We start from the raw sequence: 12,100 nt of genomic DNA on the forward strand, positions 1-12,100 counted from the left end.
GATGAGCTGCTTTGCATTATTATTACGTAACCTGGATTTTCTGCATGCTCTTGTTATATGTCTGAAAATATGCAAATAATCCATGCATGTTTCTTACAGTTCAAAAATGCTGAATTGCAATGATGAAAATAAAACTCTTTCTGCCTGGCTATGAAGTCTAATTAGTGCGCTGCAGGGGAAGAAAAGAAAAAGATTTTGCAGAATAACTGCATACATCCATGATATTGGGGGCTCCTGTTGTAACTACTGAGTGTGCTTTTTAAACAGAGACTGCCAATAGATGGCCTTCATACGGTCCTGAAATACTTTCGCTCACCCTGTAAGCTCTTGTTGGGTTTCTGACAATTTTAGCTCAAAGTTTATATGTAGTCTTAGCCTTCCCTGTTTGCACAGGTATCCAATTACAGAAAAGCTCACTGTGCCAAAAACATTACATTAAATGTCCCAGAGTCATCTGCTCGTGATTTTTCAGTCTAGGAAGTGTTAGTTTAAATAAAGGACATGGAGCCTGTGCCCCTCCTGATGTTGTTCGACTCCAATAACATCTGGAGGGCCACAAGTTCCCTTTCCCAGATTAAAACTTAACATTGGCAGACTAAATGTGTACTTATTCTGACCCATATACAGTGGTACCTTGATTTTTGAACTTAATCCATTCCAGGAGTCCGTTCGACTCCTGAAACTGTTCAAAAACCAAGGCAAGGCTTCTGATTGGCTGCAGGAGCTTTCTGGTTTGCGGCGTTTGGGCGCCGATTTCTTTGACAACTAAGCCATTCGGGAACCAAGGAACCACAGTATATTAGGTCTGGCACACACATCTTGAGAAGTATGACTTTCTGGCATGTTCATACAGTCACAGTTCCCAATGGGGAGCTCACTCTTGCTTTGTTCCGACCCCTGAGCTTTTTGGCACAGAATGGCAACTATGCCAAGGTTTAGCTCAGAGTGTCATCTGAACCCAGAGTCATGGTCAACATACTGTAGGAGCCAATTCCTAGGGGCCGAGGTCCCTTCGGCCTCCTGCAATAAAATATTTGAGGGTCCTGGGTCTCCCCAAAGTTGATGGGCTTCATTTAAATGCTGTGGGTTGCACCCCAACATTCAATCAGTTATGTGGGGCAGGGCTTACCTGCCCCCCCATATTTTATTTAAGTTGGCCCTGCTGATCTTTAAGGTCTGGCCCTACCCTAAGTTACAGTAAAGGTAAAGGTACCCCTGCCCGTACGGGCCAGTCGTGTCCGACTCTAGGGTTGTGCGCCCATCTCACTTAAGAGGCCGGGGGCCAGCGCTGTCCGGAGACACTTCCGGGTCACGTGGCCAGCGTGACGAAACTGCTCTGGCGAGCCGGCACCAGCGCAGCACATGGAAACGCCATTTACCTTCCCGCTATAAAGCGGTACCTATTTATCTACTTGCACTTAGGGGTGCTTTCGAACTGCTAGGTGGGCAGGAGCTGGGACCGAAAGACGGGAGCTCACCCCGCCGCGGGGATTCGAACCGCCGACCATACGATTGGCAAGTCCTAGGCACTGAGGTTTTACCCACAGCACCACCCGCGTCCCTGTTACAGTAAGTAGCTGGTCCTAATTCTCATTACAATCTTCTCTGTTTGTTCACCCAGTGAATGATCTCGGAGGCGACTTCAAGGGACATGGAAAGAGCTCGTCAGCTGCTGACAATGTTGTTGAAGAAATAAGAGCCAAAGGTGGAAAAGCAGTGGCCAACTATGGTATGTTTCTCCCCTCTCATCTCCCCCGCCCAAGAAAACATATGCTGACAAAGCTACTATTTCTAACTCTTGAAATATGTAAATCCAGGTGAGGTTCTTAGAAAGGTCTGACATTTTGGCAAAATTATATATAATCATAAATGAAATTTTAAATGACTATTGCACGATTAGTGGTTTCCTAGAATTTTGCTTGCCAATTGTTCCTAATCTCAGAACTGGGGGAAAAAGTTTGGGAATTATTGTCACCCAGCTGAAAGGTTAAGAGTACCCAATATTATTGGGTCTGCTGTGACTAGGTAGACAGAATGTGGAGCCATGAACCATAAGCCCACGCATTTTGGAAGGATTTGAAGTTATACGATTCATTGCGGCTATGTAAGTGTGATTCACTTTCCAACAATTACCGTTTTTGCAGCCAGTGCTGTTCAGAAGCATGCTGTACGCTGTTGCATTAAATGAAGACGTACACGTTTAGCTTACCTGGGGCAGGTCATGAAGGCTAATATTTATGCTGAGTCCTAAAATGGTAGCTCTGTTTCTTTATTCTTTAAGCACCCAAGTGCTGCTTCATTGTGATCTATCTGGTAATTTCTTAGTGGCCATGGGATGAGCGTACTGTTCTCTATTCACAGCGCACACCGCTGTCTTTTGAAAGTGGTTTTCAATCTTGCATTTTATAAAGGCTTAAGTCCACACACAAATGTAACACACACATGACATACATGTATTGACCTGCAGCTCCCATCTACTTGAATAGACTATAGCAAGCACTGTGAAATGCATGTGCAACTGTGTGATGTAGGATGACCCTTGTGTCAGAAGAACGTCAGAAAATAACCTGCAATGTGTCATGAAATTTATTGATTGATGTCCTTCTAGCTTCAAGGCACAACCAAGAACCAAAGATCATGGTCTGGTGCTTTAAATGAGCTTAAGTGTTTTACCCATCTGACACATGCAATTATCCTTAGATACTAAAGCAATTTGTTGCTTACTTGACTACAATTCCCATCATCCCTGACCACTGGTCCTGCTAGCTAGGGATCATGGGAGTTGTAGGCCAAAAAATATCTGAAGGACTGAGGTTGAGGAAGCCTGCTTTAGATTGTGATGTCTGAAGCCCAGGCATTGGAAGATATTTGATGCGTTAAAAACCACTCAAAATGCTGCTTGTTCCCACATTTAAGCCATTTTTTTGGTTCAGGGTCTTAAATATGTGTTACCTTCCAAGGACATGTGGCTTGGATCCAGACAACAGCAGTACACATTGTGCCATATGCAAAGCAGGGTTTTTTCCTGCTCCATACCCCCTGGTGCCTCTCTGCAAATTTACTTCTGAGAGCCAGAAGACCCTTCTGGAATGGCATGTGCCGGAGGGGCTTCAGCTGGGATGGGTATTGGCGCTTCCTGCTATGAACAAGCAGAAGTGGCTTCCACTCACCCAAAGGGCTCATAGGATCCAAGCCGGTGTTTTCTTCCCCATTTCGGCTATTGGGTCTATCCACATAATGCATAATGTCTCTGGTAATCATGAATGCAGCAGGAAGAAATCGCAGTAGCTGCAGTCTCAAGGAGTTACTGCTGTCTATGGTAATCAACTTGGTTATGCAAATGCATAGCCCTGATAGTTTGTGCGTGAGCAAAATTTGATATGTAATGGCCTCTAGGGATCACATTCAGGTTTTCTAGTGTCCTGCTTTCCACCAGCATGGGTGTATTCTATCTAACTTGAATATTCTCATTGCTGATTGAAGTTTAAGTTCTTTTTCTATAACTTCTTTCTGCAGATTCAGTGGAAGCCGGCGAGAAGCTTGTGAAAACTGCACTGGATGCTTTTGGGAGGATAGGTATGATTATTATTTTTTAAAGAGACAGGGTGCTTCTGTCCTAAATGGAGGTTTGGGACAGACTTAGGGGGTTAGCTCCCACATAGCTGCCCTGATCTTTCAGATGCAGCTCATGAAAAGGCTTCTGTATCCACTTGAGTGGTGGACAGCTGCATGAAGGCATCCTTCTGTCATCAAGAGCCAACCATCCTATTGATGAGAAGAGGGAGGATTTCAGCTCACCTGGAGCACCATGTGGGCACCAGGGCATTTGAGGAGTCCTGTCCTGAAGCTACTGTGATTAGGGCAGGACTGTTAATCTCTTACTCATTAGGGCCCAGCCATGTACATTTCTGAATGTCACTATGGACGTGGGTGGCGCTGTGGGTTAAACAACAGAGCCTAGGACTTGCCGATCAGAAGGTCGGCGGTTCAAATCCCTGCAACAGGGTGAGCTCCCGTTGCTCAGTCCCAGCTTCTGCCAACCTAGCAGTTTGAAAGCACGTCAAAGTGCAAGTAGATAAATAGGTACTGCCCCAGCGGGAAGGTAAACGGCTTTCCTGTGCGCTGCTCTGGTTCGCCAGAAGCGGCTTAGTCATGCTGGCCACATGACCTGGAAGCTGTATGCCGGCTCCCTCGGCCAATAAAGCGAGATGAGCGCTGCCACCCCAGAGTCGGCCACGACTGGACCTAATGGTCAGGGGCCCCTTTACCTTTACACAGATGCATAAAACGGCAAGGCAAAGTTTTATGGGACCACTTCAAAATACGTAAGGAGTATTGAATTTGAATTAACTCTCTTTTTCACGTTGCAGCAGCATTATATATTCGTGCTAAGTTGTCTGGCGGCCTGAACCTTGGACTTGCTGTTCTAGCAAATGCTTAGGATAGCAAGCATCAGCATGTCCTTGTCCTTTGTTTGAGAGGCATTGCTTCATTTAGATATGCAAGTGCCCCTGAATTTGAATGAGGCTGTTAGGCCAGTTACGTTCCAAGAAGCACTTTCGTTTGCCCAAATTTTAGTAACTGTTCATTCATTCCAAACAAAAATGTGGGGCGTTCTTTTCTCTCTTGCCAGTCTGTTACAAGTGGCTGGGGCAACCCAGTCAGATGGGCAGGATACAAATAATAAAATTATTATTATTATAGTTGTTGTTGTTGTTATACCAACCTAATGTGCTGCAGCCAGAGACTGGAGTCACTTCCAGCCTTTAACAAGTGCAAGCATTTTGCATTCCTGAAATGTACTCTCTCTGTGTCTTTCAGGACTGGCCAGATTTGCTAAAGGCAAAATTTAATGCAACTCAAGTAGTAGTAAAGATTTTAGCATGCATATCAAAACTATGTATAGCGTGTATATATCTATATGACATTTTGTGTGCATTTATTTTGCAGACATACTTATCAACAATGCTGGGTAAGTAGATCTGAACGACAAAACCTTTTTCTTCTGCCACAGATTCATGACGTTGTGACTGCTGTGATGATTTTGCTTCCTTTTCTTCTATTTAGGATACTGAGGGACCGTTCATTCGCTAGAATTAGTGATGAAGACTGGGGTGAGTTGACTAAGTAACAAAGCTCAATGACATGGATCAGTGGTGGGGAACAGAATCTGGTTGGTGGGGCATATCATTATCTCCCAACACCCTCCCCCCATGTTTGACAGGTAGGTGGACCAGCCACCTGTCAATCACCTGATGCAATGGTGATATCAGGTGACCCATTTTTGCCCACATACTTTGAAATGAAACAGTGAGGCTGAAGGCACAGCCTGCAAAGTGCCAAAGGTCAGCTGATCATTGGGCATTACGAACCCCAGTGCACAGCTCTTCATAAGACCTGATAATCTTCTAGTGTTTAGCACAGAACCTTCCAGGTGTTGTTGATCATCAGTACCTGTAAATTCCTCTTTCAGCTGAGCCATATATTTACCTGCACCACACCTGATGTCATATATGGTGTTGCGTTTGGCTGAAAAGATGTTGCAGGCCAAATGGGAAGCCTTGGTCGGCCTAATTAAACTCATAGACTGAAGGTTCATCTTGTTGGCTTAGATCCAAACTGAGGTTCCATTGATGGAGCAGAGCAGAGTTCCGCTAATAGGATCCTTCTTCCAAAAGAAGCCATTATGGTAGTTTTTGCAGATCTTACATTTCCTCTGCAGACCCTTTGAAAATCTGTTCCGGAGTGTTGGGGGACCTACCGTAGCTGCACGAGAGGCAGCGCAGAGGGTTATACCCCAGGCCATTGTTACAAAGAAAAGCGTCCATATTGCGCTTTAGAATTGACTGCCTTTACTCATTCAGGAAACACATGCATTAAACTGCTTGAATTCCTTCTAGATATAATTCACAAAGTTCACCTGAGGGGGTCTTTCCTGGTAACCCGAGCTGCATGGAACCATATGAAAAACCAGAACTTTGGCAGGTGAGTAGATTGGATTGGTCATTGAACATACCACCAGAAGGATCCAAGACTCTGTTGAATAAATAAGAGTTAAAGTACTCTGTGGTTATGTTACCACCTGTTTCTCTGTAAAATCCATGATGCTTTAATCTTAAAAAAAAAATCACCATTCTTTTTAAAAAGGAAAAAGAACCCTAAGGTGGTAGACAACCATCAAAACCATGGTTATTAAATATCAGCAGTAATAGTTGTTGTTGTTCAATAATACTAACAATAATGGTTAATAGCTGCAGAGCACTTGCATGTGAGGAACCTGGAATACTGGTATTCTCTAGTTGTCCTCCATACAACAGCCCCCTAAGGGATAACCAACATAGTCCCTTCTAGATGTTATTGGACTACAATTCTCATCCCTGCCCATCGGACATGCTGATGTAGGAATGATGAAAGTCGGCATCATCTGAAGGGCACCTTCTTGGCAACCCCTGTACTAAGGTTAGCCAATATTATTACCCCAAATGGCCAGGCAGGGGCAGGGGGCTGAGTGAGAATAAATTTGCTATGAGCAATCATGGTAACATGCCCAAGTGTCTCTCTTAATCGCTGCCATTTCAATAGTTTGTGGGACGCTACCCTGAGATAATCAGGGTTTATTTAAGGAAATCAGCCCTGAGAGCTCACTGGAAGGACAGATCCTGAAGCTGACTCTCCAGTACTTTGGCCACCTCATGAGAAGAGAAGACTCCCTGGAAAAGACCCTGATGTTGGGAAAGATGGAGGGCACAAGGAGTAGGTGACGACAGAGGACGAGATGGTTGGACAGTGTTCTCGAAACTATGAACATGAGTTTGACCAAACTCTGGGAGGCAGTGGAAGACAGGAGTGCCTGGCGTGCTCTGGTCCATGGGGTCACGAAGAGTCGGACACAACTAAGCGACTAAACAACAACAACCCTGAGATAGCAGAATATCTCCTATTTGCTAGTCACTAACTTGTACTTCCAAACCTTGCTAAATGACTTGGCTGTTCTCTTACTAGATAAGAGGGGAAATCATTTTGCCGCTGTGTGAAAAGCCTGGTGCTGTTTGCTGACTTGCCCTGTCACATTACAGGATTCATTTCCTTGCTTTTACTGGCCTAGTCCCCTTGTCCCCTTTAAAAGTGTTTTCTGCCATGACATCATATTAACTCAGGAATTTGCTGCTTTTTGTTTTCCAGAATAATTATGACTTCCTCAGCTGCTGGGATATATGGCAACTTTGGCCAGGCAAACTACAGCGCTGCCAAACTTGGTCTTTTGGGTCTTGCAAACACACTTGCAGTCGAGGGCAGAAAGTACAACATCCATTGCAACACCATTGCTCCCACCGCAGGATCTCGCCTAACGCAGACTGTCATGCCTCAGGGTAAGCAATCTAAATATTAGCAAAGTGGATGATTTAATATCACAGAACTCCCCATCTACTTTTCTGTTCCTGACATTTCTTCCATTTCAGGTGGGCTTTGGATGTGTCATTAAATCACCGAAACAGTGGCAAAATTACAAAGGATCACACAGTCAACTGTTTTTCCTTTTTCCTTTTCTTTATTTGTTATGTTAGTAATATGCCACTTTTCCTCTAAGGAGCTCAAAGTGGTGTACATAATTCTCCCCATGTTATCCTCACCACAACCTTGTGTGGTAGGTTAGACTGTGAGTTGTTGACCAGCCCAAAGTGACCTCATGGCTGAGTGGGAATTTGAACCCAGAACACTAATTACTGTTCCACAATCTGGTGTGTCCCTAACTACCCTGAATCAAGAGCAGACTAGAACTTCAAATTTTGAAATGTTATTTGTTTTGACTGCTCCCCAGCAAGTGCAGATTTTTTTGAAAAGAAGGAGAGAGAAAAAGAACGAAAAAAAAAAGTATCAGAGAGTAGATCTACCATTGGCTCTTTGTTCTAATATTTAAAATCAAAATTCTGGACCTGGTCGTTTGGGTGATAAGAAATTTTGCATTAGCAGCATGTCTGTTTCTCTTTTGCAGTAATGGTACCTTTTCCTGGATCACTGGACAAGCTATTGTTGGCAACGGTGTCTGGGATTAAATGGAACTGTAAACTAGATTAAACTTTTGGTCTAGTCCTTCAAGGAACATAGAGATGAGCTGATTCCAGTTTCCCTAGATTTCAAAGGGAACAAATTTATGTAACTCACTCACCGTAAGTGCTGCGTATGCTTTTATTTTTAGAGAAGCACATGCTTTTATTTTTCCAAACAACAACTGAGGAACAACTCAAAACTTATTTTCACAAAGCATGCTGGGGATTAAATAGGTCTAGGCTCAGTGAAAGCGAGGCCTGAGAAAATTTCCTGCCCCCTCTTCGGAGACACACCTCTTTTGACCACCTCTTGCCTGGCAGTGATGGATTTGACTGCTTCTGTATGAGACCACCAGTGCTGCTGATTGTGGTGTTTTCAAAGCGTCTTCCGTTTGCTTCATTGCATGATGCTTGCAATGCTGGAATAGATGTGCTTGTGTGTGAAGCTCATTTTAATCCTGTATCTTCATATCGTTCCTCTTGTCTTCCAAAGACAAACGCAGACCGCTAAGACTCGGAATCAAGCTTTTGGTCTTTGATGTGCTGTCACTCGGACTTACGCATAAAGCGCAATGTTCTGCATTGATGCACTTTGGAAATATATTTATTTCATGTCTTGTATTAATAATTCAGAACCCAGTTCCTCAATGAGTGATTCAGCCCAGTGGCTGCTGCAAACCTTCCAATATCTCCCTATTTTAAAAATAATAAATAATTTAACCACTTTTAGCAGTATTGTTTCAAGCACATTCACAAATGCAGCATACAGTGCTTCTTATGAACCAGTTGCACGATCCATTAGAACAGGCATCCGTCTCTGGGGCTTAATGTGGCCCACCGGTTGGTTTAATCCGGCCCCTGTGGCAGTTTATTTCCCCAGGGTAAAATCCTAAAAAACGCTCAACAACTTCAATCCTAAAAAAGGTCAACAACTTTGGTTGGCCCTCATGCATGTTCACTTCATCAAATCTGGCCCTCTTTGAAAAAAGTTTGGATGCTCCTGCATTAGAAGAAGAAGAAGAGTTTGGATTTGATATCCCACTTTATCACAACCCTAAGGAGTCTCAAAGCTGCTCATAGTCTCCTTTCCCTTCCTCCCCCACAACAAACACTTTGTGAGGTGAGTGGGGCTGAGAGACTTCAGAGAAGTGTGACTAGCCCAAGGTCACCCAGCAGCTGCATGTGGAGGAGCGGAGACGCAAACCCGGTTCACCAGATTACGAGACTGCCGCTCTTAACCACTATACCACACTGGCTCTCAGAAGAAAGAAACCAGAAGAAAGAAACCACTACACCACACTGGCTCTCAGAAGAAGAAAGCAGTTAAAAGCTTCGCATCTGATGCAAGCAAAGTTATCTGCTCATAAATGGGGAGAAAAGACTGTTCAGGACATAGTGTGCGAGATTCACCTTCCTGAATTGTAGCAAGCTACAGTTGTATCATCTTTAACTGGATATGGCTTTCCGCCTGTTTATGGCCTTTGTTCTAATGCAAGGAAGCAATGAGATACAATGGCATTTGTGAAGTCCCAGTTCCCTTTCTCCCCCAACTCCTAAATATATTAATCTTGGAGTGTTACTTTGTCATCTTCTTCCGCAGACATTCTTTTAGTGTCCTGCACAGACTCCCATTTCATTTCTGATTAAGGTTAAAGTTGACATTTACTTGAGTGTACCCGGCGTCGACATCAACCTCTTAAGTGCTCAGAAAAAACAGTGCATGTTTTATAAAAAGTAGATGCCAACATTTTTGTTCATCACTCAACTTAATGCCACATGGGTGACTTCTAATGTGAACCTATAAGGGCCGGCATATTTTATGCGAGCACCATGTTATTGAGCTTTTAAACTGAAATTTCAGTCTTCAGCATGCGTTCCTCCAAAGTGACAGCGGAGGTTTTAGGGCAGTGCAACTGCTTCCCTCGCACTGGGTGCTGAGTGGAAGGCACCCCATAAACACTTGCCGGGCTATGGGAAAGAGCTGTAAGGGCTCTGACAGGGTCCTAGAGTCCTTCCACCGCCTTCCCAAAGCCTAGTTCTTGCCCAGCTTTGGGAAGGAGGTAGATGGACTTCGAACCCTGCTGGAGCCTTCATTCCTCCTTTCCAAAGCCTGGCACGGCAGGAGTATCGTGGCATCTCCAGAGGAGGAAAAACTTAAAACACGTTGCAGAGATTAAAAAAGATCAAAGGCAATTGTACTTCATCCAGCAGAGCTTTACTGAAGGCAAATGAGCACAATGGTCACAAATCCAATACATTCAGGATTGGCAGAGTCTATAAAAATCCAGTTGCAGCTCTTACAATAAAACTTACAATACTTATAAACCTTAACGCTATAGCACACAGTATAGAACACCAGAACGACGAGACGGAAAAGAGAAAGTAAAGTGAAGGCCAGGCTCCTTCTGGCCTATTATAGTCAGCATGACCTTGACAGAGAGATAACAGAACCAGTTTACACCAGCTGTACTCAGCTTCCCAGAAGAAATAACCCAAACAAGAACCTTCTGCAAGATTCTCTCACGCAGAAAGAAACTTTCCAAAACACTCCTGAATTAACCAGAATAGGAACACATCAGATCAATACTTTCTGTACTAAGAAATACAAACTGACAAGGACATCTGCTGGGGAGGATGCCACATTTTAACCTAGCTTAGGGTGCCACAGCACCAAATTCCACCACTGAAAGTATGTATGTTAAACATGTTAGATGTATTTGCCAAGAGAGATGATGTTGCATCACGTCACATTGCAAAAGGAAGATCAAGAGGAGATTACATGCCAGACTAACGTTGATATAGGCAAAGCTAATTTGGGAGGGTTGTTTTGTGGTTTGTTTGTTTTTTGCTCTTGGTGCGTGTGCACCAACGTTTATTGAATTTGTCAGAAAACTTGATAAGCTACTTGCTCCTGTAGCAACCATATTTCTTGACTTCTGTAGGCTTGTCTCACCATTTCCTGCCTCTTTGTGCAAGATCTGTTCTTCCCATGGGTCTTTGTAAAACCCATGTGATGTAATAGGGTGTTAGACTAGGACCAGGGAAGGTGGGACTTAAATCGCCACTCAGCCATGAAGCTCATTGGGTGGCCTAGGACCAGTCACTGACTCTTCAGCCTTACCTACCTCACAGAGTTGTTCTGAAAATAAGGAGATGGGGAGAGCCATGTAAAGTTCTTTGGAGGAAAGGTGGAATGATACATTGAAATGTGTCCCAACTTCTATCTCTGTACTATGATGCCTGGATGAAAACTCCATGCTGGGTGTTTTTGGACAGCAAGTTATCACTTGCAATGTTTTATTTTGTACACCGCATAACGCTCTTAAATTCTGAAGGCAAGAAGAGGCGCAGATTGGCTCCCAGTTCGTTTTCGAGCACAATTGAAAGTGTTGGTGCTGACCTTTAAAGCCCTAAACGGCCTCGGCCCAGTATACCTGAAGGAGCGTCTCCACCCCCATCGTTCAGCCTGGACACTGAGGTCCAGCTTTGAGGGCCTTCTGGCGGTTCCCTCACTGCAAGAAGTGAGGCTACAGGGAACCAGACAGAGGGACTTCTTGGTAGTGGTACCTGCCTTGTGGAACGCCCTCCCTTCAGATGTCAAGGAAATAAACAACTACCTGACTTTTAGAAGACATCTGAAGGCAGCCTTGTTTAGGGAAGTTTTTAATGTTTGATGTTTTGTTGTATTTTTAATATTCTGTTGGTGGCCACCCAGGGAAACCCAGCCAGATGGGCGGGGTATAAATAAATTATTATTATTATTATTATTATTATTATTATTATTATTATTATTATTAGTGCCCCCTCTCCCCAAGGAGGTTACAGTCTAAAATTATGGGGAAGTGAGGAAGAGAAACAAGGATAACCAAGGACGAATGTGAGCATGCACTTACAAGTATCAGTTAAGCCTGGTATTTTATCTCTTTATATACAACCAGGATGGGAAAACTGTGGCCCTCTAGATGTGGTAGGACTCCAACTCTGGTCAGCCATGGAGAATGGTTGAGGTTGATGGGAGTTGTAGTCCATCAGCAACCCGAGGACAGCAGTTT

At 44.0% G+C, this 12,100-nt stretch overlaps 1 protein-coding gene across 1 annotated transcript in view; it reads left to right on the forward strand.

Annotated features, from left to right (window-relative positions):
- HSD17B4 (hydroxysteroid 17-beta dehydrogenase 4) overlaps positions 1-12,100 on the forward strand; it is a 72,611-nt gene that overhangs the window by 11,628 nt on the left and 48,883 nt on the right. The window contains exons 3-8 of the mRNA XM_053407897.1: positions 1,622-1,729; positions 3,517-3,576; positions 4,951-4,972; positions 5,068-5,114; positions 5,901-5,985; positions 7,183-7,370. Of these exons, the coding sequence (XP_053263872.1) occupies positions 1,622-1,729; positions 3,517-3,576; positions 4,951-4,972; positions 5,068-5,114; positions 5,901-5,985; positions 7,183-7,370 (510 nt within the window). The remainder of the gene's footprint in view (positions 1-1,621; positions 1,730-3,516; positions 3,577-4,950; positions 4,973-5,067; positions 5,115-5,900; positions 5,986-7,182; positions 7,371-12,100) is intronic.

The sequence above is a fragment of the Podarcis raffonei genome, chromosome 11 (assembly GCF_027172205.1).
Source record: "Podarcis raffonei isolate rPodRaf1 chromosome 11, rPodRaf1.pri, whole genome shotgun sequence".
Lineage (NCBI taxonomy): Eukaryota > Metazoa > Chordata > Lepidosauria > Squamata > Lacertidae > Podarcis > Podarcis raffonei.